Below are 27,214 nucleotides of genomic sequence, written 5' to 3'. Positions count from 1 at the left end.
AAAACTGGGAGCATGGACCAGGTGCACCGGTAGGGTCAGCGTCCTCTGCTTTTCTAGAAACACCCGCCGACTTGCTCATAAAAAGTCAAGTCCGGTCTAGACAAACGAGGAAAGGAAAACTATGTCCCTTTGAATAAATCAGTTTTCATGGCGCAGATGGATACACCATAACGATCCACGAGTTCATGATGACGAGCATAGAACTTCTGTAGTGTTCCAGAAACCTAATTGTTAGAGTTCTAGTGCCATACAAAAAGTCTGCGTAGTTTTCGCAAGCTCTGGCATAATGTATGAGTTGTGATATGAACACTCCATACGCAGGCGCTGAATGGATGTTGCTACAGATGAAAGGAAATTTGACAATTCTGAATGAAAAGTAATCACGTTTGTCGTCAAGTTTGGTCAATAGTTTTCCTTTACCATCAATTTCCAAGTGTAGGTCAAGATAAGAGGCTGCCTTCACAGTGTCTGTATCATCCTGTATCACAAGTTCTTTTGGGTAGATACAATGTATCAAATCCCAGAAATTAGGATTGTTTAAAGATAATACGTCATCTATATAGCCGAACAATCAAGGGCACATGAACTGGGTGATACATCAGTGAATTTGCAAAAAATACAAATGATAATTGAAAACATTGTACTACGAATAAACATTTAATTCACAGGTCTAGATATGAACAATACATTCTGTGGCATGCACAGTAAGTTATGTGTAACTAGGAAATACAAATTATTGTAAATTTTCGCACAGATAAAGTGGATCAATATGCTAAAAATACAGTAAAATTTCAACATGATACACAGGCAAATATTTTTCACGTGAAATTCATGTTAATAGAGCTTCACGTGAAATGAATGTGAAATTCACATGAAATTAACATGATTTTCATGTGAAATTCACTAAACACGAATTTCGTGTGAACATTTCGTGGGAATTTCACGTGAGGTTTCATTCACCCGAATTTTACGTGAACTCTGTCATTTTAATTTATTTGCTCAACTCAGGTGAAAATCATGTGAAATTCTTGTGAAAATCATGTGAAATAATTTTGTTTGTGTATATGATGCATAAAATGTGAGTTTAAATTAATGTATTTATATTAAACAATCAGCAGTTGGATAAGATGACATAATTACAAATTTTAAATCAAATATATGTTTCAACTTAATTGAGGGATGAAATATATTTCACACAACAGAACATCGTCGTACCAGCAACGAGTTGTAATGTAAAACACAAAAAACAGTAACATTGGTACATTATTAAAATATGCAAGTGTGGTCGAAGGTTTTGAACAACACCTAATTAAGAAGAAGTGCAAGACATATTTAAAACGCTTATATATATGGCTACGAAAGGTCACACCAATACATGTGTGAACTACCATTTTAAAGTCTTTTGTTGGTTTATTGGGGACTATTTTAACATTGGGAACACACCTGTAGTTGCATTTAGCAAAGAGTTTTTTTACGAATTTAGGAAAATTATATCAACAATTATGTGTACAATGTTCACTCAGTTGAAAGTTTTTAGGTATAAGCCAGTTAGACGGCCACTTTTCTCTCAACGTTGTTTCAGTAAAAAATATGTTTTCTAGATAATAGATAATAGATAGTGACTGCATGAACATAGAAAGAATGTGCTTGTACATTGTGTACAAACAGTCAAACACTTTCACAAAAATAATCCTTGTCTAATTTATACATATTCGAAAGTACATTGGGTTAAAAATCTGCGACACATCTCGCAACCAGTATCTGTTTACATATCAGACATCAAATAATCAGGAGTCAAATATGAATCCATAGTCTGAAACTCCAAATCTCCCATAAATGTTCTATTCACCTTTCATTATACTGACATTTACTATAAACACACCGGTTACAATTTCTCATTAAAAATATACAGAAAAATATGCGACTGACAGAAATAAATATCTTTTTGCTTGACACAAATAAACTATTAACACTAACAAAAGCATTTGTAAGTTGAAAATCAAGAAAAACAAATACACTCAAAAACGTTCTTTTTTTACTCTCTAATCAAGAGTATACCTCTCACAACTCGAAAATTTGTTCAGAAGCTACCTGCATATATTCATCGATGATTGTAAGTCACACTTGGGTATGGGTGTTAGTATCAACATATGGGTCAAAACCAGGCAGTTGTGTAGGTCCTGTGTATGTGTACTGAAAAATGAGAGATCAATTTCATCATATACAAAAACTAACGTTTTCAAGACTTCGTAACACTTTTAAAAAGTTATGTGTTTTCTAAGCAATTTTAACACACACAAAATGTAACATCCGTTCTTACGAAAGATAGAATAATTTTGTGGTGTTTTGTTTCTACCTTTGTGAAAGTAATATTGTTCGTTGGTTGCAAATTTTTCTGGTCTTTGTGGTAGGCAAAACCACGAAATTCGGTTCCAAAAAAAAACCAAAAAAAGGAGAATCCCATTGATGTATATACTAAAAAGCTCAAAACCACGATTTCAAAAATCCACGAATTTTTGTTTTCCTAATTCACAAAAATTGGTATCCACGAATTAAAGTCCTTTCACAGTATATGTGTCTATTTTTTCCTATACAAAGTGACATTTTCTTGATGCAAAAAGGGTTTTTTTCAATCAAATATCTGCTGTGGAAACTAAAAATTTAACGTTACTAACACAATTTATCAAATTAACGTGCATTATTCCAAGTTTTAAAGAGTAATCAAGGGAACCAAGGTTATAGCGGTAATCAAAAGAATGCAATCTAGGGACAAAGACCAGACATGGAAAACAGACATAGACAACAAAGAACATAAAGTAACTAAAATCATACATACAAAGTAACAATAACAGAGAATAACAGAGAATTCTGTCAACATCAGACAATCATTTCAAGCGCAAATCTATAAACTGTATAATGTGATTACTGACCTAAATTGATTTTTTCTCAGGACTACCGTTATTATTTATATACATATATCTTTGTTTAATAAGCATCTTGTCTTTTACTTTAAACTTACCGTTCCTGATGATCCGGACTTCTTCAGAGGAGTTGTAGATTCTGGATTTCCAGAGTCCATTGACCCACGGAAAGAAAGGCGAGCTTTGTTTCTAACTATAGTTCCAAATGTTTGCTGTATTTAATCACAATCATATACTTTCAAGTTATATGAAAACGTAAAATACTTATTTTTTATTGAGTATTTCATTAACTAGTTCAGAATGTTTTGGATAATAATTGCTTATTTCAGTGAGTCAATAACATTTATGAAAGAGAATGTATTGCATTTAAATGTAATCTTTCAATGTCATAAAGTTTTTAAAAAGATGGTACACCTAGATACAAATATAGTTCTTGGTAGAGATTACTCAAAATGCTGTAATGTTTGATTGACAACATATTTGTGCAGTTTGGTGGACGGATTTTTCCAACAAACGGTCGGCATTCCAATCGAAACAAATTGTGCTCCTTTACTTGATGACCTATTCCTTCACGCTTATGAGGCTGACTTTATAGTTTATCTGATCCGAAAGAAAGAGCATCATTTAGCTATATCTTTTTATCTCAGTTTCCGCCATACTGATGACGTATTATCATATTAAACAATCCTAGTATCGGGGATTTAGTACATCGCATTTACCCAAAATAACTTGAGATAAAGGATACAACACACACTGTGAAGTCAGCCTAATATCTTGACCTACACTTAGATATCGATGTTAAACCAAAATATAGTTGACCAAAATTTACAACAAATATGATGATTTCATTCAGAATTGTCAACTTTCCTTTTATCTGTTGCAACATCCCTTCAGCACCTTTAACTCACACGTTATTCCAGAGCTTGCCGTTACTAAGCAGAATTTTTGTATTACGCTAGACTTCTTACAATTAGGCTTCTGGAACAGGGTTATGTTGCTACAAGATTGAAATCATCCCTACATTATGGTTTAATGCTCCTCATGATGAGCTCGTGGATCGTTACGGTGTATCCATCTGCACCATGATAACTGATTTGTTCAACGTGTCATAGTTTTCCTTTCCTCTTTCGTCTAGACCGGTCTTGATTTTTATGAACAACAAATGCGGGTGTTTCTAGAAGAGCAGAGGATGCTTACCCTACCAGTGCACCTGGTCCATGCTCACAGTGTTTACTGGAGTCCGAGTTGCTCATTTACTTTGGTTACTTTGTATTTATTCTTTTAGTTACTTTATGTTCTTTTTGTGTTTGTCTGTTTTCCATGTCTGGTCGTTGCCTCTGGATTAGATTCTTTTGAGTTTCGCTAGAATTTTGATTCCCTTGATACGCAAAGTTTTCGTCTACTTAGTTGGTGAAAGAATTATGTTTTCTGTTTTAAGAACACTATGCTGTGTAAATACTCTTACTTTTTGAAACTGTGTTATTTAAAGTCTAAATGCAGGGGTTTCATTAAATCATCATATTTATCGATAGGAAATTTTTAAATCATCCGATTTTTGTATACGATGTTATTATGACATTAAACATTTACCCGACGGATTACATTCATATTTATCTAATTATGATCGTAATTTAGTATGCGATATTTGTGCCATTTCCTTGTATTGGACATGTAGAACTGGGTTTATTTTCGTGTTATTTTAATATAATTGTTATAATTCAGGTGTTTTCATTTTTTTGTAGAACTCCATAGTTATAAAACTATAATAATACGAGTTTAATCTTTTTTTCCAGTTGAATAATCTTTACCTTTGTCTTTTTAGAATCAACAATTGACCTGTATAGAAACTCTAGACCAGCTATGATAACAGATAGGCTAAGTCCACCTATCAAAATGTAGAATATACCAGCTACGTTGTGCAATTTCAACTCTGCTTCACTGCCATCCTGTTACAAATGAAATTATTTTCTTTTTTCTTTGTATTCTTATAGACAACATATCAATAGTGTTTAACTAATTAATCTTTATTTACATGTATATATGTCTTTCGTCTAAGAGTACACGTGTGTGTGAAGTACTAAAATAATCATTGAAATCATATATCAAAGCTTTTTTATTCGTTTGAATCTAATCTGATACGTATTCGAAATCATTTTGTGAGACTAAAGTCGGCATGAGAAGGCTCTCAAAATATTTATAACATCTACTATTCCTTGCGCTAAATGCTTTATTTTAAAATATGTTTCAATTTAAAACTTTGTAATCTGCACAAACATTGCATGTTAGATTATGGAAAACGGAAATATGACCGAAAACAAACTTTACACGAAACAAAGGTGTTTCTTCAGAAAACTCATGATTTCGAAAAAAAAATATTATAATTTTAAAAGGAGAGTCGGAAAATAAATTCGTATATTCTTTTATGAACACAAACTACAAACACAATATATTTTGTGTATATATTCATGTATTGAACAATAATTATAATTATGAGTTAATTTAAAAACGTATAAACCATATGTTATGAATACTTTGGAAACGTTTATATATATATATATAGATATATATTGTTTAATGTAAAATAAAAAAAAACAAAATGCAAACGTTACCAGTGCTGCGTTTTGCTCTCCACATTCTGAACGTTTATCCCACCATTTCTTTTTTAATGACTGTAAGTCTCCCTTTTCTCTTAAGTGCAGAACAGCTAGGGTTAGCTGGTCCCTTAAAACAATATACATAGGAAACCGTAACGTTTATGGGCAATCTAATTTGATTTTGGGCTCTGCCTACGATGGACGGTGCTCTATGTGTGCTTTCAAACTATTAGCCTCTCTTCTGAGAAAACTAAATACATTTCTTTACAACCAATAATATTAAAGAAATAATTGGTGGAGGGGGTAGATTTGTACTCATGTTAACACGGGTACTTCATCTTTATTCGATTACTTAACACCGAGCGACAGCGAGGTGTTAAATGAGAATTTAAATGCCAAACCCATGTAAAAATGAGTACAAATCTACCCCTGAAAGGAATTGTTTCCTTTCTAATATGACAAATACGGTAATTCTTGTGACAAAAATTTCCCTAGGCGTAACAAAAATTACGGCTGTTCCGTTTAAGCTCTCCCGTATTGACGCTAGATTAAGTTTGAATATTTATGTCATCGCAAGTGTCTGTATTTATATAATTGATTTCGATTAGATAACCTCTCAGTATTTAAATCATCACGTGAACGCTATTAAATTCGTGTCTCGAAGCGACAGCGAAAGAAAGGAGACAGTGCGCATGTGCTAAAGGTGGGGTTGTACCGACATATACTGTTTGACGGTATGAAGACGTCATATTAGAAATTTTAATTAACTCCTCTTCCTCGGGTACGTCAATTGTCCTTATACACGGTCCGAATTGTAATGGTTCAAAATGTCTTTGGGTCGCTTTAACTATGAAGTACGAAACATCTTTAAAGATTTATCTATTCTTGTTCATTTCGTTTAATTCTGTTTCGATTTCCTTCGACTTTTTTCGATTCTAATTCATTTTCAATCATTTTGTTTCGACTTGTTTCGTTCCAAATAATTTGTTACCGATTCTTTTAGTTTCGTTTAGTTTCATTATCGTTTGCACCTTTCAAGTACCCAAGAATCATGAGTAACGCTGATTCCGTCATTTTCGTAAAAACATCTGGGCGCCATGCCGTATACTGTCTTGGCCATTTATATCTTCAATTTGTATTTATTCATCGAATCTAGCGAATAATTTTCGATAATAGTTCGGTCCACAATACGCATTCACAATGTATATGCACATGAAACTGCTGTGACTAAAGGTACAAACCGGATATTGACGTTTTTTTTTTTCTAGCCAAAAGTATACAGAAGCCATATTGATGATACAATGATTAACGCTGCCTTAAATAAGCAACTAAATGTGAAATCGTATCAAACGACTATTAAAAGACATTACAGGGCCTCTGCACTTGTGCATTTGTCTATTTTCGTGTTGACAACCGTCACTACTGTCAGAATATTTTTAACCATTAATAATTATATTCTACACATATATAGGACGTGTGACGTCCATATTAATGTATTGTAATGTGCATGCACAGTTGGAAATATAATATTTGTTAATTGAATTTACTTTCTAAATAAAGTTTATGACCGGTTTAACAAAATAATTATCTTAATTTCACCTCGATACTGTGTTAGTAACATCATCTTTGAGTACTCATTGTCAGATGGTTAAGTGCACACTTAAATTCATACCCATGTATAAAATATGTTTTGAATCATTATACTACATGCTAATAATTTTTACATTGTTGCAGAGAACTGATAGGAAGGATTCTTGAACTTAGCACATATAAGAACTTCCTTATAATGAATCTATAATCAGCTTACCTTAAATCTGAACCAATTGGTGTAGCTATTCCATAACCTTTGGAGTCAAGGTTACTGCCAACTTTCATTGTATCACAAGGTTTCCTGCTGTTAATAAACTCGTTTGTTGACGATTCTATCAGGTAAGCATATTTGCCGTTGGAAGATCGAACCCTACCTACCCCGGCATCAGTGGATTTAACGAAAACATCCTTAGCTGATGTCATGTACGCCCACATTCTCTCATAAACGGCTACTTTTGATAGCTGAAATTGACATTGAATTCGGTTGAAACTTTTACACTCTAACACATGTAGTTAAAGTACAAAGAATTAAACAAGTCCAAACAATAATATTTAGATAATGCAACTATTTGTATGGCTTTCCAGTATCATCACGAACATGTCTGAAGAGATGTGAATTACATCTTCATTAAACAAAAACATTTGATTTTTTTCTATTGGTATGAATTCATGTTGTTGAACTAAAACTTCTAATATTTTCATTAACCAATATCATAGTAAAATGATTTACCCTGAAGAAATCTGCTGTCGTTCCATATTCGTATACACCATACTGAATTTTGGTTTGTTTTGCAAGATCCTCGGCCGACTCTATTGGTGTGTTCATTCTCTCAACAGTAAGAAAAGCAGCTAGGTTGGCTGTATAGGATGATATAATGATGAGAGTAAAGAACCACCAAACGCTACCAACAATCCTTCCTGAAACTGATCTACAAAAAACATTTTTCAACTGATAGTAAATTAAATGTTTTAAATTGTTTTTCTTATTAATCCAAAACGTGTATTTTCTAAAACGTAGTTTAACATGTTTTTTACTTTTTTCCGTTTTTTTTTTAAGGGAACTTACTCGTGATTGGGGAATTATAGTAAGATACATGTTTAAATTCATCGATTAATCCATGGTAAAAAATAGTTAAAACGACATAACTATACATATAAAAAAAAGTTATTTCGATACAAAAGCTTTGAATCTCAAAATATTACTTACAATGTATTTTTGTCTACATGCACTCCACTGCAATTATTTGTATTGAAAAGTACTTACTTCGGGCTTATATCACAGCCTTGTTGCATGAAAGCTCCCAAGGAATACCACAGACTGTTTGATATTGTGAAATCGTTTTTTATTGTTCTATCACTCTCAACATGCCACTCAGTTGGACTGAACCGGCTGACAAGGAACAAAACAACACTGACGCCCACATAGGCAAACAAGATACACATCCATATCTCGTAGGACAAAGGGTCCATAAAGGAAAAGGTGCTAGCTTTTTTATTAGTTGGCTTCTTTATCATAATACTGATTCCCAGACTCATGAATGGTTTGGTAAAGTCTACAACACGTTCTCTTTCTGATGATATGGTCATGGCAGAGAATGCTATATCTGCAGTCTAATTGATGATAAAAGTCACGATTAACGTAAAAGTTTAAGCGTTTAAATTAGTTCTTGAAATATTCTCATTTCACCCACTCATATATCACATTCATATGTATGTATGTATGTATGTATGCAATCATTGTAAACCATGACATTATATTGTATCCTTATACCGACTAAATGCACATGCTATAGCTAAAAAATCTTGATATCAAAACAATCTAAAGATTTAATTTAATGCGTTTTTATTAACCTTTATATCATTATATGTAGAATGAACCCTCTATTTCTTTTTAAGTTTTAACTATACATATTTTATATTAAGAACGTACCCCTCTTGTTAATTCTCCTATGACTCCTGTCCATGTTCCATTTTCTTGTTTCTTTCCATATATACCGTCTTTTGCAAGACAGAGAGTATAGTTGATTTTCAAGTACCGTGTTACTTTATCAATTAAATCAATTATATATCCGTGAAAGTTTTCAACTCCACACCGTATTGATTTTCGTTTAGTTTTGTCTGGTTCGTTGAACATGACGTACGGGGCTTCCTGAAAATTATTTTGTAAATGCGATATGAAATGTATTATTCTCTAAAATGTCTGAATTCAAATGACTTTGTATGAGTAACTGTAAGCCTATTAAGTTTTGCGGTATACTAGTTTTAGCTAGATGGAGAGAAAAGCGAGAATAATAGTACCAGCAAATTCATTCGTAACAATTGTTTAACGCTAATCATTTTTTTAAACCGCAAAAAAGTAAGTCTCTAGAATATGTTAATTAGACAGCAACTGCAAAATACAGCTAAATTTACCAACTGTAAAAAATAATATATTTACAGTTTACTATTTCTAGTTCGTTTTGCGTGACTTTTCTTAGGGAAATATATAGGAATGAATTTATTGTTAAAAATTCGAATATGCAGTGCAATTGTTGTTTTCTTCAAAATTTAGGAAATATAAATCCAAAATATTTTACCAAAACAAATGATATCTTTGACTTGTATTAGCCAAATTCTATATTATAATACAAACATGAAGTGTCCAACTTGAAATAGGTCTCAAATGTGGCATAGAAAACTCTAAAACATTCTCTGTTTTCATTTATTCATGAATATGACAACTATAACATATTACGCTACATATTCTTTGATCCATTTAAATATTTTACTTTTTCCATTGACATTTACGTCAAAGTGAGACCTATCATAGTTGGACATGAGGCACTGAAAGGAATGATACTTTTGTTTTAGTTTTAATTTGACCGTAAGTAATAATTTGTTTTACAAAGTTTCTTGATGATTACAAAAAATAGTCTTGAAATTAACATCGTGATTTAATATTTATTGAATTAACCGAACTTCCTTGTATAAAGTTATATTCTAAAACCCTTGCAAAGCCTCATAAGGAAACAATTTATTTAAATGTTTTAATTGTCACCGCAACAGTCACGATTCTTCTAACAGTTTGCTGTTTGGTTTTATTCAACGATGGCTCAATTTCTGGTTCATGCAATGAAAGTCTGTCACCTGGAGGTTTATTTGGGTAGTAGTTTCCAATCTGAAAGAATTCAAAATAAATAAATGTTCTTTTATACAAATAAACAATACAAATTTATAGGGAAAATCTTGATAAAATGAATGAAGAAGTTTCACTACGTTTGCGTTAGTAGATTTGTAATAATGGTTTAATAGACAAAACAACCTTTAGATGGTCAAGTCTGGTAAATGTCTTATCCCGGCCTTAAACATACAATGCAGTCCTTTTTCCTTTTACTAATTACGTGAATTTTAAAAGATTATCTGATTTTTTTCTGATATGGAAAGATGCATCATAGTGGATTTTTTTACCGTTTACACATGCTTGTATTTTGTCCTACTTTGTTGTTCAATCATTTATGAAGTAAAAGAGTAATCAAGGAAACAAGATTCTAGTGAAACAGGACAAGGACCAAACAGGGAAAACAGACCCGTACAACAAAAACATTAACCAAAATAATGCCTACAAAAATACAAAAGTAAATGAGCAAACCTAAGCTTAAATGACATATGCATCTCTTTAGCGTAGTTGACATCATACTTCAAACAAGTAATGGTAGCGTAATATAATGCAACCACTTTTTACTACAACATTTTGTGTATTTGTTTCTTTATATATTACACCAATTGTTGTTCTTTACCTCTGATTTCTAATATCGTGTGTTATTTTTTATTTGTGTTAATTCCTATCATCATCTGAGAGGATTTTTCTAATATTGCGTTTCCATTAAACATAATTAATGTCAGTTTGCTATAATAGCTATTAAAGAAAGAGTAATCAAGGGAACCAAGGTCATAGCGGTAATCAAAAGAATGTAATCCAGGGACAAAGACCAGACATGGAAAACAGACATACACAACAAAGAACACAAAGTAACTAAAATCATACATATAAAGTAACAAAAGTAAATGAGCAACTTGGACTCCACTAAAAACTGGGAGCATAGACCAGGTGCACCGGTAGGGTAAGCGTCCTCTGGTTTTCTAGAAACACCCACCAAGTTGCTCATAAAATGTCAAGTCCGGTCTAGACAAACGAGGGAAGGAAAATTATGACCCGTTGAATAAATCAGTTCTCATGGTGCTGATGGATACACCATAACGATCCACGAGTCTTATTCACGATTCACGATTAAAAAAGACAAAGGAAAAACAAAAACTTGATTCTTTACAAAATTCAGAATTTCACACAGAACCGCAGTCATAATTGGAAATGTCACGGTTCTTTTGCTAGTAAAGTAAAGTTAAATTTAACTCAATGAAATAAAGTTTGGCTGAATTGAATTATGGTAACCAGCTATGTATGAAATTAACACATTGCTAACTTACCTTAGCAATTCCCATATTCATACGAGTTTCATGGAAGGGTAGCTCAAAATCTTTTCGCCATCCATTACCATCAAACTTTATTAAGCCACTCATTCCACTGTACTCACCCTAAAATATCACAGGATAATCGATATATAATAGCAAGTGTTTGCTTGAATTTTGAATATAAAAAAAAACAAAATTTTCCCCTTTATTTAATTTTTGGCTTTTTACTTCTTGCTTTATTTTGTGGGTTTTGTGGGTTTTGCCAACCATTGAAGACCGTGTGGTGACCTGTAGAAGTTGATTTTTTGTTGCTTTGCTTTCATTGGCAATCATACCACATATCCGATTTTCACAAAGCAACTCCCTGTCACAAAGAGTTCTATTAAGGCGGCATCCATAACGAATATCTAAATTTAAACACAAATTGTTTATCTCTTATAATTTATAGACATGAAAATATTCATTAAGTTTAATGAATGAATAAGAATTGAAAAAGATTATGTATTAAACCAGACCAGGCATAGTATTTTAAACAGTATTAACTAATTACCCCCTTTAATTCACCAAGCACTGCTTTTCCCGGTCTATATTTGATAAGTCCCTCATTGTCACGACATTTACGAGGGGTATCTGTCTCCTTTGACCAAGAGCCTTTCTTTTTAAGGGCTCGATGGAAGACTAGAACTGCATCACGTACCAGAATATCCCCAAACTGCAATTTGAAGATATATTGTTTGATTTCTTATATCTTGTAAAAATGAATTGGTTTTTTTTAACACTTTATCATATTTGACTATTTGTGAAAAAAAAGTATGTGTACTGTATTTTTCAAATTATCGCGCGTTATATTGCTAAACAAGTCTTCGTCAATAAATGGTTTGAATCTTATGGTACATGTGAAAAACCGGACTGTACAGTTTCGTAGTTTTATAGAAACTATAGTGCCCTAATCTGTCTAGAAAAATCTGCCAAATTTGAAAAAAAGGTTTCATTGTTTGATTTAGAAAGCAATTTTTTTTTTGCTTAGTTTTTGTTGTTTTGTTTTTTTAGAAATTGCATTTGCATTAATAGTTTGCAATTATGTACTTACAGTTCGATATTGGTTAGAAGAAGAATATGTTTTAAGTTCATGTTCCTTTTTTAAGCTGAATCCAGAGATATTCATTCCTGCTGAAAGTACTGTCGAGTTCATATCTTTTATTCCCTAAAACAGGCATATTTGTAAACGTTAAGCGTCTAACAGTCTAGTTTCAGTCGTATTGCTACTCAAATGAGCTTAAGGTGATGCAAAATTTGAAGAAGAAAAGAAATGCTCAACATAACCAATAAACTTTAAATTAAATAAAACCACTAACAATGAGTTTGTATGAGGTAAAACGTCAGTTTGTTTGCTTGTGTTTTGTTTTGTTTTGTTTTTTTTTTTATTATTATTTTTTTTTTTTTATTTCTATTATTTTTTCTGCTGAGTCCATCTTAAAAGCAAGCTATAGCATAGCACGATGGCCACAATATAGTATGACAGAAATCCTCTGCAAGTTGCACAAAAGTTTCGAAATATGGGGAAAATATATTTAATAAATTTGAATATTTGTCTTTATTGCCACAGTTATTTTTATATAATACGTTTCTTACCAAGTCAACCAATAGAAAGTGAAACCTGTAGTTGCTAATATCTCTATCATTTTTCTGAGAAAAAAAAACATTACTAGTCAAGGCTGAATGCAATCGGCAAACCAATACAAAATTTCGTTTTATATTAAATGTATGCCACATTTACTATTCATTATTTTTTTTTTCGGATTTCCCCTTTTGTAATACAACTTTTCGTACAATAAGCACCAACGAAAATTTAAAAATCCTTGCAGGCATACAAGAACGTATTGTGCGAGTACATTTACGTTTTGAGTATCGTTTTCTTAACTCATTTCTTTTTTTTATTTGTTAATGAATCTTGTTAAATATATTACCTTTGAACGATTGTGAAATTTAGAAAAAAAAAAAATATTCTGAACATACAATAGCGGTTATCAGCTCCTGAGAATGTTCTATAGACAGATCCAGAAATATACGTAAATCCTCCTTTATCTCTGTGTTGTATTCTTTTCTTAGCTCTTGGTGACCATGTGCGACAGTATTGATTTTTTTTACAACAATGTCTAGATTTATCTCCCTTGCATTGATCTTCTGAAATAACTGCTGCAATCTAACCAGACCTGATACAAAAAGTGTGTTTTATGGCCATTAGTTCCTCATATTAATTCAGATATGTTATTATACTTAAAATACGTTTGTAAGTGGTTGATTTATTGCAGGTTTTGTTTTTTTTTTTTTTTTTTTTGTTTTTGTTTTTTTTTTTTTGTTATCATCTATCAATTTCACGCACTTAATGTACGAGATCACAAATAATTCCCTTTATATATACGAATATAGTTTATTTTTATTGGGTTTCCTCCTGATTGCTTTTCCTCTGCTGTCCTAAACTTTATTGCTTAGTATTTACTGTAGAAATGTAGGGCAATGATCAAATCTGCTTGTATACATGTTTCCATATTGGTGAAGTTTTATTGAGTTCGATGAGTTTGAATTTTTTTTATGTGTCAAAATGGTTTTGTTGAAATGCACAACGACATCAATTGTGTTCTCGAACCTTAAGGAAGTAGACCTAGGGTAAGGGAAATAACTCCTTCAATCAGTGATATGGTTGTATCATATACAATTTCACCAAAGACTTTTAAGGTTTCCTTTGAAACAGAATGAAATCAGTCCGAGTTACTTCGATGCTTATATAAGATTGATGTAAAGTTGTGAATACAAACGTTACCATGATTTGTAAGAATTGTGTCCCTTACCCTAGGTCTACCTCCTTAACATACAATTGATATACAAATGAAATACTATAAATTTATCTTGTTTTTTGTTAATTTTTCTAGAGGGTCTTTGTTTCCGTTGATAATTTTTCTTTTCAATATTGTTTTTTTTTAATTTATTTGTAGTTGCATTGTGCCCAGTATTATTGAGAAAAAGTTTCTTATCTGCAATGGAAGTACACGTAATGCTTTCCTTTATACGGTTCGTTCCACTTGAACCACATATACGCGTTCCATTATTGTATCATACCCAGTGTTTCGCCTCAGTCGACGAACCGGACAAACCGGAAGTAGAATTATTGAAAGTTGGTTTGTACCGGTTAATGGAAAACAAGCCTTGTTGCAAGAGTACATTTACCCTGTTCAATTATAGACTAGATTTTTATTTCAAACATATTATACGTAAAACATTATTTCCTTAGCCTGTGTAAAATTACTATCTTAGAAATTAACTTCTATCGAGTTATAAAGTTTTTCTTTGTAATAACATTTTCTGGAAACTGAATCTTCATCGGTACCAATAACATGATAAAAAGAGTCAGTATTTAAAATTCTTTTCAATCGCTCTTGGAAAAAAAGTTCGTAGTTTATTCACTTGACGTAAGAAATTTGAAAAGTCAAAGACAAGAAATACCTTCATCTGTTTCATATATATAATAGACTTTGGTCCATCCTTTTCTGTATAGGACATCCAGTAGACCTTCAATATAAGCTGGTCTGATGTACAACTGATATGGTTCCGCCGACGACGCCTCTTGTGGCATGCTTAGCGATATAAATGGAATTTTAAAGGTATCTGTATACGACTGTATGGTCGATAAGGCACATGATTGGAACGCTCCAAGTATTCCATAAACATCGTTTTCTAAGAGTTCACATACTGAAACGATAGATAAGTATAATAAAAATTCCTAGCTCAATTGTACAGGAAACTCCACGAAGAACAAGAGCGATAATTTATAGTCAAAATTGAAGGAATAATTAAGATACATGTAACCTATCCAGGATCCTATAAAAGCATAGTTAACTTAAGATTGACGAATAAAATAGGTCAAGCGTTGTCCCACTACATGTACTTTCAAATCTTATTACTGAAAACCATTTTTTGATTCTCGAGATGAATCCGTTTTGTAATATTGAGGTGAATAACCTTTTCTTATACAAAAAAAATGTATAATTACATTACATACATTCGTTAAAATTTTAACACATGCCTTTGTAAACAATATTATACATACGTTACATCAATTTATTAATATTATTTCATTCAGATTTTTTTAATCATAACAATGTAAATAACGTCCAGCCACCTTTATTAACGTTTACCTTGAGAAGAAGTTTTTGTCGATTTTATAGGGCTTTACCTTTTTCATATAACCTTTGATGAACCACCCGTTAATCACAATTTAAACGTACCACTTGTTTATTACATCTTAGACGTACCACCCGTCGTTTTGTAATGTTTTGCTATTATATATTTATTTGTGTTGGAGCACACGATTATAAAACGGTTTGATGTTATGTCTCCTCAACAATTTATGGTCATAGATTTTGTATGGATATGATGTCAGTACTTGTGTGCACTACAGATATAGTATCAGCATTGTTTTCTCTTTCTCTTAAAGACTTGTTCATTTTATGCAGTAAATGGTATTTTACTTCAACTAATTGTACAATTTATGAATATTATAAAATATTTTCATTCCTTATGTTTTCATGCTATCATTGTAATTTGAAGATATGTAATCAATTTATTTGCTTAATGCTGTGTATTGCAAAATTGAATTGCAACTTTTTCTCTTGAGGAATAAAATCAAATTGTCCCTTTATGAAACCAAATTCATCTTTATTAAGAAAAAAATATTGTAGTTAAATACTCATTAATTGCTGGGATTCTACCATAAAGGGATTAGAATATATTTACAAAAGAAATTTCTAAACATTTTGGGTAAAACTTATATCACCTCAAACAACTGCAATAACTATTTATACGCTCCGTCATGGGAGATATCATTTTCCCAACGTTAACTCTAAAAACGTTCACTCTAATTGCTTCTACAAGTTTGTCGGTATAGTTTGGATAAAAGCTTAGATATGGTGAATAAATCGGAGTCTCTGTGCAAAGCTGATATAATTGATAAGTTAATGTCCTGTTGTTTCAGTGTTACTCTAATAGACTGGCAAACACCAGGATGTCCCGAATCGATTGAAACGATCTCGCCAGGGTTAAGCTGAACGTCAGTTTCTTCGTAATCAAATTCCATTGAAATAACTCTTTTTATTGTCGAAAAGCATGGTGGAAATTTAGATCGATCCTACGGATACGCTTCTCCCTGGAGAAACTTGAATTTAATCATTTCCTTTTTTCTTGGATAACATTCCCACTAAGCCAAATACACTAAGCTTTCAATCTGAAGAAACAACTGATGCTAAAGATAATTTGTATAAATATTATATTTGCATGAAGTCATGCTTACATTGACAGTTCCATATTGAAAAAGATATGGATCGTTCAATATTATTCTGCAAGATTAGTTTTTCTCATGTACGAGTCAAACATTAATCACCTTTTCTTTTTAGTAACAGTTAATAGTGTGAGAAGTTAAACTGAACAAGTCTACTTTTTATAGTTTATATGTCGATAAAACTTTTTGGGGGGATTTTTGTTTTGGAATTGTATTTGTTTGTTTTGTTTTGTTTTGTTTTGTTTGTTTGTTTTGTTTTGTTTTTTTTTTTTTTTGTTGTTGTTTTTTTGCTTTTTTTAGTAATCCATCAATACAGATGAGCATTAAAGAAAACTGGCATTTCTAATGCAATGTTTTATTTGTTTGCAGCACAGAACTTATTGAAAGTATTACATTAATTATTTTCAAATAGTTCGCCATATTTGAAAAAGTCAAACTGTTTTGAAATAAAATACATATTCTTAACCTTCAAAATTGTGTATGTATTTGTTATCTTAAAAAGGACGCTGGAAAAAAAACTGTAGCGCGCATCGCTCAAAGTAGAAAAAGAATTGTACATGAAATTTGAATATAATCAAAACCTGTTTTCCGGTTGGCTGTTTCCGAATAGACGTTTCCGGTTATAAGTTCTATGTTTTGGTTCAACTATAAAACAGTTTTTTTAACGTTTTGATTTAATAAACTATTTAAAAACAGATCCAGTCTTTAGAAAAAGTTTGTATATTCCAAACACAAGGAAGAAAGAGTAATTAAGAGAACCATGATTCTAGCAGAAATCAATCGAATGTAATACAGGGACAATGAGTAGACATGGAAAACAGGCACACACAACAATGAATATAAAATAACCAAACTAATACATTACAAATAGCAAAAATAAATGATCATCTCGGAAAAAAGAAAATGAAAGGAAGGTCTTTTAGGCAAATATGCAAACTAACAAAACATATTTCGTTGTTCTCTAAATGTTTGAAGCCAAACAAAATCAATCTGGTTCATATATTTTTTTTCTTTATAATAAGAGCAGTTAAGTATATTAATATGGAATATTGACTACAGATTGTAATTTTATAAGAATATAAAATTAGTATCTGATCTTAATTTTTTAATGCGAATCCAATGTTTATAACCTTTTTTCCGGCAATTCAATTATTAAATATAAGAATAACATATTATTTATACATTTACATTGTTAATTATTTACTGAATACTAGAATAATATAGTGAAGTGAGTGGTTTAATGAAAACGTCAGGCTTAACATCTCCATATTATTATTCCTCTATGCAATAATTCTATACTTGTCAAAAGTTAACTTTATATCCATGATGTACGTCTGCGAGGTCGATATTATAGTCAGGAAATAGTTTTCGGAAAATAATGTTCGATAAATGACTTCTATTTCTTACATTCTTGCTGATCCATTATCTAAAAGAAACAAAATAAATCTTTTGCGTCGGGAATTAAATAATTCGTTACCATAGTTACTAAAATGAAAAGTGGTAGAATTGTACAAAATTGATTCGACACGCAACACACAAATCATGAGATCTACGTCTTCAAATTCACGGGTTTCTCTGAAATATTTATCAGAGTATCGACTTGTCCAATTAGTGAAATAATGATACAAGTTTTATGCTTAGTATTGGAAAATTTGTTGTGTAATTGGCCTCTTTTTATTCGTTTTTACGGCCCATTTATATGATTTACGTACGGCAATGCGATTGCACAATATAATGCTAAAAAGTAATTGAAGTAATTTAATTCTAAACCGAACGCAAATAGCTTATAATTCTGAATTAAGAAACGTTACATAATGGAACTGTCAACTCTATTCACTTCGACAAAATGAAATTGAGATTACTTTTTAGATAAACGTTTATACTAGTAAAATCAACAGCCAGGGTCAAAAACACAGAGTTGAAACAAGCACAAATGGGTACTTCTATGTTTTTCTTCAATATGTAGATTTCGGCGAGTCTTTCAAGAAAGGTATAGAACGAATACCCTGCCGGTGCACCTGGTCCAAGCTACCAGTTCTTAGTAGTATCAGGATTGCTCATTCACATTTGTTTTCATTGTAGGTGTTATGCTGGTTATTGCATGTTTTCTGTTGGTTGTGTCTGCTTATCTTTGGTCTATATTCTTTTGATTTCCGCTAGAATCTTGGTCCCCTTAATTACTCTTTCATCCTGCTTAGTCTCAAATTCTCATAGTATATTAATATATTCCCTCTGCTTTAATATCTGTTAATTTGACATGTGTTTTTTCGTTATGGTATGACCATCACGCGTTCTCATTTATACGGCTAAACTAGCTGATAAAATCCATAGTCTTCCCCTCGTTTTTCATATTGGTATTCTTCCCTTTTCTTATACCGGCATCCATTCAATATGCTACTTGAATATGCATTAATGCTTGGTTATATTTTATATTAAAAGTGATCATTCTACTTTCTTAAACCATCAATTAAATGATGTGTTTAATCGGTGGTTTGATAGATTCATAAAATCCATTGTCATAAAAGGCGGGATGTCAAACATGTATTTTGCCATACCTAAGTTCTGTATGGAAAATAAAATCACTTTCGAAACTATATGTAAGTGTTATGTGCAGCGTACATGTAACAGGATGTTTCATGTATATACCTTATGGTCACAGGTGCATCTTCTTTGATTTTGATTATTATTATTATTATTACTTTTTTTATTATGTGTTTGTTTTGTTTTGTTTTTTTTTGTTTTTTTGTGGCCGGTTGCCACCTTAGAGAGTCCACAATGTTTTAAATTATAATCTACCCAATCGACAGACCTGGTGGTATCCTATTTTTTAACCAAGTATGGCATTATACTGTTACATATAGTGGTCTATTTTTTTTTTTTTTTTTTCGAAAAGTAGAGCATACTGAATTTTGCAATACTTACACAATAGCTATTCGTGAATATATAAAACACCTTGAACACCTGTGGTTAAGATCGGGGGTGGAAAGAAAATAAAATAATATGTCCCCCAACGTCGTTTGGGAACATTATAACAATATGAAATAGTAACTGACTATCAACTTGATTTTTTTTTTCAAATTCAGTTAACAGATATTTTAACTGTTTCAAATCATAAGTTGAAAATTTAGGTATATAAATAGCATACATATTTGAATTTATTCAACACACCAAAAAACCCATGGATCCAATCATTTCATTATTTTTTTTTAATATAGTTAAAACATATTTATATTTATATATATATATCCTAATTATGAACAATTTCATAAAATTGTAATGAAGAAACATTACCACTTCCATTTTATTACGTTAAAGGTGAAATATTCAAACGTTTATTTTCCATAATACCATATATGGCTATGTATATTTTTTTCTTCAATTTGATAACAAAAACTCTTATGGGGTGATGGATCGTTAAAACGATAAGGATACATTACGAAAAATTAAATAAACGTCCAAATATGTTCAACATTACCAAATGATGGTTAAGTTTACATTGAATATATTGGATAAGCGATATTCTCCTTCAGTATAAAAACCACAATGTTCAAGATTAAAAAATGATTTTCTGATGCTGAATGAGGAAATGAATGATGGTTTCTTTATTAAAGACACGTATAACCAATGATTATAATTATGAATCAGAACGAGGGTGTCTTTATACATAAAAATGAAATGAAGGAGAAAAACAATTAAGAAAAGTTCAACTAAAATTATAGCGGTACAGCGTATTACTTTATTGCATAGTGTTATACCAGATTTAGACCGGGACCCAACAATGAATTATTGATTGATTGATTGTACCATTCATTTCACCAGACTATCTTTTGCGCTATAGCATTTATATATATAAATTTACCCATCACCTGATCAATTAACAAGATCGTGAACTTTATTTGAATAACTTACTTAGAATTTATCAAGGTCTTTGCCAAACTATTAAATTATAAGGAATGTAACTTATATCGGAATATCGTATCTTGTATAAAGAACCTTGGCTCGATTTATGCATAACATAAATCGCGATATGCCCAGTATACAAGTGGAAAATATAATACAGTCTTGTTATACATGTACCACTTTATGAATACAATTTGTTCTAGGTCGATTTCGAACTATTTACACCTATCGATATTTAAAATGTGTTAAAAAAAACTTGCTCATTCATATCACAATACAGTTTCTCCGCAAAATGCGATTTGTTCAAATTGGAAGATCAATATGTTTACATCGTCAAATCGGTCGGAATTTGGTAACCACGACGATTTTCGGTTGTTGGTATTTGACGAAAACAAAGATTTACCGCCTTATCTTGTGTCAAAAGTTCTTCCGAAGGTTATCCTTCCTACTAAATAATTGTTTATTTCCAAATTCGAGAGATATTACATTTCTGTCAATACAGAAATTTAAAAATGCAATTATCAGCATTTTATGTCATCAATCGGCACTTAGCAACAAAAATGTCGGAATTGCAATGAAAATTCTGTTAAGGAATTATAAAATTATTTCTGACTGTGCATATCAATCGTAAGTACTGTTGTTTGGTTTTTATAACAAAAAACGAAAGACAAGTCTGCCTAAATAAACAAACGACTGAAGAAAATTATGATTAAATAAAAAATGGGCTTGAACTGACGTCGAGCATAACATCATATTATAACTATATGGAGGTAGACCTAGGGTAGGAGACATAACTCTTGAAATCAGTGATATGTTTGCATTACATTACATTCAATTTCACCAAAGTCTTTCAAGCTTTCATTTGAAACAGAATGAAATCAATACAAGTTACTTTGATATATACTTGAGATTGATGTAAAATGCTGAATATAAACGTTCGATGGATTTGTAAGAATTGTGTTCCCTACCATAGGTCTGCCTCCTTAAAAAGTGTGTCCATAGAAGACCAAATTTTGATATCAAACATTTCTCATCCATTAGGGATCACCAACCTATGATTTCTTTTAAAAAGGTTGATTTTTAGTTAACTGAAATGGAAGAATGGAACCAACTACATAGAAAGCACTACGAACTTCAAAAGAAAAAGATATGATTTATTGATCTGTTCATTATGTAGACGGTTTGGCTAGGAACATATTTTCAAATTTATCAACTTACGACACCCAACCTCAATATTCTATCTTAAATCGCAAAATAAGTTTATACTTACAAACAAAAATATTGTAGGGTGAAATTGTTATGTGTTACCAATATCAATTGATCTGCCTGGACAATATCTTACATGGTGTTTACTATACTTTAACATTTTACACTTTGTTATTACCTGGTTAATTGATTTGAAAAGCCACTAACGTACGCTAATATGAATGTTTGTAAAATCATTACATTAAATTGTGTCACTAACTTTCTTAGCACCTAAATAAACACTTATATCAGGGAATCTATCGATCTCTCCCAACGCCAAATATGTGAACAAAAAAATAATTAAACTGAATTTATTGATTGTGACAAAGTTTCTTTGTTTTGCCGGAGTTTTAAGAGATTTCTTTTGCATTATTATTAAAAAGAACGACCAACATCTAGACAAAGCATATTTAAAATGTTCAGTCCGAAATGAATTAAAAAAAACACATATATCGAAAAGAAATCCGAATCCAACACCGTGAAATTTTACAGTGAAAGAAAACACAAGAAATGAAGCCAAGGCCCTTTTGGGGCTTTTGTATATCGTTACACTGCAAGTTTCGGGAAACAGCTTGTGTTATGAATAATATCAGACAAGTCTCACTTCTAGTCAGATGGAATTGGAAATACACTGGGTGACTTTAGCTTCACCAGCAGCGGCATCAACCCTTTTTTTTTTCGAAATGTAAAATACCAACAATATTTATATTTTAAATGTCGATCTGGTGTATAGATGTTTCAAAGAGTTACCTTGCTGCTGCAGATTCACAATACGTGGGTTGAGAATAGGGATTTCATAAAGAGGCGAGTGGGAAATATTGGAAGTCGGTTTAAAAGTGACTATTTCAAATCAAAGTTATTATTATTTAAATTAAACATTAGCAAAATTATGTTCAATATTTTTTAAATATAAAATTTAAATGTTTATTTGTAATTATCTTCTTATTCCATGGGTAATGGGTATTTCTATAAGGAAAAGGTATTAATCTAAATAAATTAATATCTGTTAAACAATCTTTTAGTGTTTGCACTTTATCATAAGGAATTCGGAGTGCACAGCTTAAAAAATGTTACAACCGTACTCAAAACTCAAAACACATATTATTTTTTATTTATCATATCTATGAAAATGCATTGAACATCTTTTTAGATGATATATGAACCAACAGCAAACTTTTTGTTTGCTTTGTTTTAACGGTTGTTATAGTAAATTAATTGGTTTATAAGTCTTATTTCAATCTCTTCAAAGATTGTTAATAATTGTGACCCTATTATATATTACAACTACACAAACTTTGGAACATTTAAAGCTTTTTGAAAGGTTAAGATGTCTATGAACTGTCTGAAGTTATTTTTCAGTCATTTATGCAAGCTTTACTTAGTAAAAAAATATAAAAAGAATTTCTTGATTTATTTTCTGAATAAATCCGCATCAGTTTTCATTCTTAATGAGAACGTTATATAGTTTTGGAATATTTCAATAGCGGACTGCGTATTTATAGGACGTCACCTGCCAGGTAAGTTTATGTTTGTAAAAAATACATATACTTGCCAATGAGAATTCCTATTTGAAATGTTTATGACAAGCATCATACTCTATTTTTCTGCTTTCATACATCACGCTGTGACCATTACGTTTTCTGATATAATTCGACTTTGTCGTGTTTGTCATGTGTACCGATTTTAAACAAATACACTTAATTTACTAGTTGCATGACTTAAAATAAGCACTTTGGCATCATTATAGTTCTTCACGCCAGACTAATAAAACAAGTTTATTAAGTCCAATAATTATGTTTTTGAAAATCATATACGAGCAATTTTATGTCGGCACTAAATCTTTCCCCCTTGGTAATTTAAAAACGTGATTGTACATGGTTTGTATACAAGTTAAAATTGTTCATATACAAATGTCGTTGCTAGAGTCCTTTATGTTTGAAATGCTTTATTAACATTAAAATTAGTAATTGTTTATCTATCAAAGGTATTTGATAGTATGCGAGGGTTTCCTCTTTTATAAACTACAAATATAATTTCCCATGCTTTTATTTAAAAGAAAGTTTTGGAGCGCACTACCACTTTTTTTAAACATAAGATACGTTCACATCACAGATTTCACAGCGCGCCTAAAGCATTGAGGCTTCAGTCTTTGTATCGAAAATGGTAGAACATCTTGCTGATGTATTTAGCTACACTTTTTGATAGTTGTGGATTTGAATACTTTTTATACAACTAGTTTTTGGATTTAGATCTTCCTACATAGTTACTTCTTGTAGCACATAGCAGCATATCAATATTTACAATATATAAAACTGGTATTTTTATATAGAATAGAATTCTCATATATGATTTTGATTTTGCATCAACTTGGTAGGTAGACCTAGGATAAGGGACATAACTCATGAAATCAGTGATATGTTTGTATCGTTTTCAATCTCACCAAAGCCAATCAAGATTTCACTTGAAAGATAATGAGACCAATCCAAATTACTTTGAAGCTTACATTGATGTGAAATGTTGAATACAAACCTTCCAGTTATTTGCAAGAGTTGTGTTCTTTACCCTAGGTCTATCTCTTTAAGTTAATTCTGAAACCTTACATCTCTGTTAATGTTCGATAAATATCGAACATGTGTATCTAGAAATGTACACATAATTATATTCCCTCGAAAAAAGGACAAAATGTTATGGGTACAATCATAAAATACCTAGATTTAAAAGAAATAATTTTAAAGATGACAACTTTTTCATATATCAGAAATAATCTTTGTGAATATAACCTTTGCTTACTTGCATTGCTAACAAGAAAATTATCCTGACAGTCTACGATCTTGCTTGTCTGTTCAAATTCAATTGACTGGCCTGGTCTGTCAAGTCTAGAAACTTCTCTGTTGAAGGTATCTACTAAATGTCTAGATTTCTGGTCAAATATAGCACCTAAAACAGAATGTATATATGATCTAATAAGTACAAGTTTTAAAGTATGTGCCAGAAGCATTTCTCTTACGTGGACTTTTTCATCCATTTCTTCGTAAATGCAATTTTTCTCCTTTTTGTTTTTGTTTTTATCTGTTTTTTTAATTTTTTAAATATAATTAATTATTTTTTATATATTTGAAGTATGCATTGCTTTTAAGTGAGCACCACAAGTATCAACATACTTGAAATCTCATTTTTACTCAACAGACAATTTCGGCCATATCATTTTCTTTTTTTTTTTTTTTTTTTTTTTTGGTTTGGGGGTCTGATTTATAATTCCGAATAATATACATATTCTTTGACGTCATCAAATGCACATTAATTTGATGCGACTGACGGCTTTGCATTGCATTTATTCTAAATTTTTAATTATAGCCATGCTTCGAATTATATAATACAAAGCTATATTTCCGAAAGGCAGAATAAATGCTAGAAGAACCAATGGAACAGCGGAGAAAGATCCTTAAAAGCATCACTCTTTTCACGAACTTTTTACGACAAGGCTGTCCCATGAATGATGAAGTAAAAAATGTTAGAGTATGTATTGAAAACGAGTATATATTTTCTGTAATTTAATTATCGTTAATCTATTTTTGTTTATTGCCCCCGATAAGTGTCACTTATTTTCTAGCCATGGAAGTTATATCTGCTGAATATCGGAAGGAATCCATTTTGGTTGATGACTATCACATGGGAACTTCTCAAGAAAGCTATTTTTACACAAAACTACGTTGCTGTTAAGCTCACCTGCTATTGTTATTTTATTATTTTATTATTTTATTTTGTGTCTTTCATATCAGTTTGTGTTTTGTTGATGTTTGTTGTGTTTTACTCGTGTACTCGTATAGACCTATGCTGGACCTATGTATTTGTTTTTCGCTCATTGTGCATGGATGTTTGTACAAGTAAACTTAATGTTCTAGGCACTTGTAACCTGATGTTTCTCTTTACATTACTGATACCCAGGAACATCCAACGGAAAAACAAACAAACATTCATTCATCTGTTGCGTAGGTTTAATTTAATTATAATTAGATTTAATTATAAGAAATATTATATCATCCATTGTCATGAGCAATATTCTCAAAAGTAGCAAATGTGTTTTTATCAAATTTTCTTCTATGACCCATGTAGGTTATTGAATATCATCATTTAGCGACGATCATGTTGGTGACTTTTGTATATATTTTTTATTTACCTTCAGTTGCCTTTGAGTTTTATATGGTGCCACATCTTGTTTTCTCGTTTATTGTTTCGTTTATTTCGTATCATATATTCATTGTCAATGACATATGAGTTTTGATTGCAATAAAATCAAATTGATCAAACTCAAATTGAAATACGAGTGAATGAATTTCTAGTTATATCTAAATCTCTACATTTCAGCGTATCCATAGTGAGCCAGCTTTGTTTTATTTCTACGATGTTTAAAATATGATTCTTGCCAAGCAAAAAATGACAATATCAGTGATGTTTCTTGGAAGACTTCAAATCAAAACCTTTTAAATTAGCTTCGTTTCGAATACGCATCATTTCAAAATGTAATTGTCTTAGATATAACTAGAAATTATTTCCGTAACAAGAAAAATCTAATATGAGATTTATCATCAATACTCTTAAGGGAATTTAACAGTGATGTCCAAAATGTAAATCATATAAAGAGAATGCACATCATTCTGGAATACAATTAAATTATCAAAATGAGAAACTGGTCATTCCTATAAAGTTATAACCCCCTGGGGAATCAGTCGTTAGACGATCTACACGATCAATACTCTATTTCTCAAGAAAACACCAGACATGACAAATGTAATAGAGAGAAAATATTGTCGAGAAGATTAACTTATTCTTTTTACCATCGATTGCTAAAAAATGGCAGACTTAAGTAAATGCAAGGCAAACAACAAATTCAGTTGCCCATAAAAAGTATTAAAATTTTGTTCATGAACGTAGTTTGCCGAATTATGAAGTAATCGTTATACTCACCAATTCTGATTTTCTTGGTTATCCCATACACATTTGACGTTGTTAAATAGTAGTAAATAATTAACAAAAGTGATTTCATCATGTTCTTTGTCATTTTGATGCTTTTAAATCTTCCATTATTTGTAAATACACGTTTTATCCAAAATATTCTTCATTTTACTCATAAAACGACGTAATTTGTATGCGCATGTCAGCACTAGCTATCTATTACTGAGGGC

The 27,214-nt window shown here is 31.2% G+C and overlaps 1 protein-coding gene across 2 annotated transcripts; it reads right to left on the bottom strand.

Annotated features, from left to right (window-relative positions):
- Positions 1–644: 644 nt before the first annotated feature.
- LOC148604828 (glutamate receptor-like) lies at positions 645–27,214 on the bottom strand. 2 transcript variants are annotated; one of them, XM_088548055.1, is made up of 17 exons: positions 26,997–27,214; positions 24,822–24,968; positions 15,056–15,301; positions 13,571–13,767; positions 13,187–13,240; positions 12,645–12,758; positions 12,105–12,266; positions 11,570–11,677; positions 10,143–10,262; positions 9,036–9,254; positions 8,370–8,716; positions 7,836–8,034; positions 7,323–7,567; positions 5,531–5,642; positions 4,730–4,867; positions 3,020–3,133; positions 645–2,193 (listed from the first exon to the last, which is right to left on the bottom strand). In XM_088548055.1, exons 1-17 carry the CDS (start codon positions 27,088–27,090, stop codon positions 2,119–2,121), a joined length of 2,691 nt encoding a protein of 896 aa, XP_088404181.1. In that variant the 5' UTR covers positions 27,091–27,214; the 3' UTR covers positions 645–2,118. The 2 variants fall into 2 exon arrangements, with proteins under 2 accessions (XP_088404181.1, XP_088404182.1); XM_088548056.1 differs by having other exon boundaries at positions 3,020–3,114.

Source organism: Perna viridis, chromosome 10 (genome assembly GCF_037379345.1).
Source record: "Perna viridis isolate PV_CMFRI_1.1 ecotype Kerala chromosome 10, ASM3737934v1, whole genome shotgun sequence".
Taxonomy (NCBI): domain Eukaryota; kingdom Metazoa; phylum Mollusca; class Bivalvia; order Mytilida; family Mytilidae; genus Perna; species Perna viridis.
The sequence above is the reverse complement of the archived record's forward strand: the minus strand, read 5'-3'. Positions and strand labels throughout refer to the sequence as shown.

Excerpts from the sequence above, each read along its gene's own strand:
- LOC148604828 (XM_088548055.1), bottom strand. The coding sequence starts at position 27,090 with ATGACAAAGAACATGATGAAATCACTTTTGTTAATTATTTACTACTAT. Across the intron at positions 24,969-26,996 it reads AACCAAGAAAATCAGAATTG|GTGCTATATTTGACCAGAAA; the intron begins GTGAGTATAACG and ends ATTCTGTTTTAG. Across the intron at positions 9,255-10,142 it reads GAAGAATCGTGACTGTTGCG|GAAGCCCCGTACGTCATGTT; the intron begins GTGACAATTAAA and ends AATAATTTTCAG.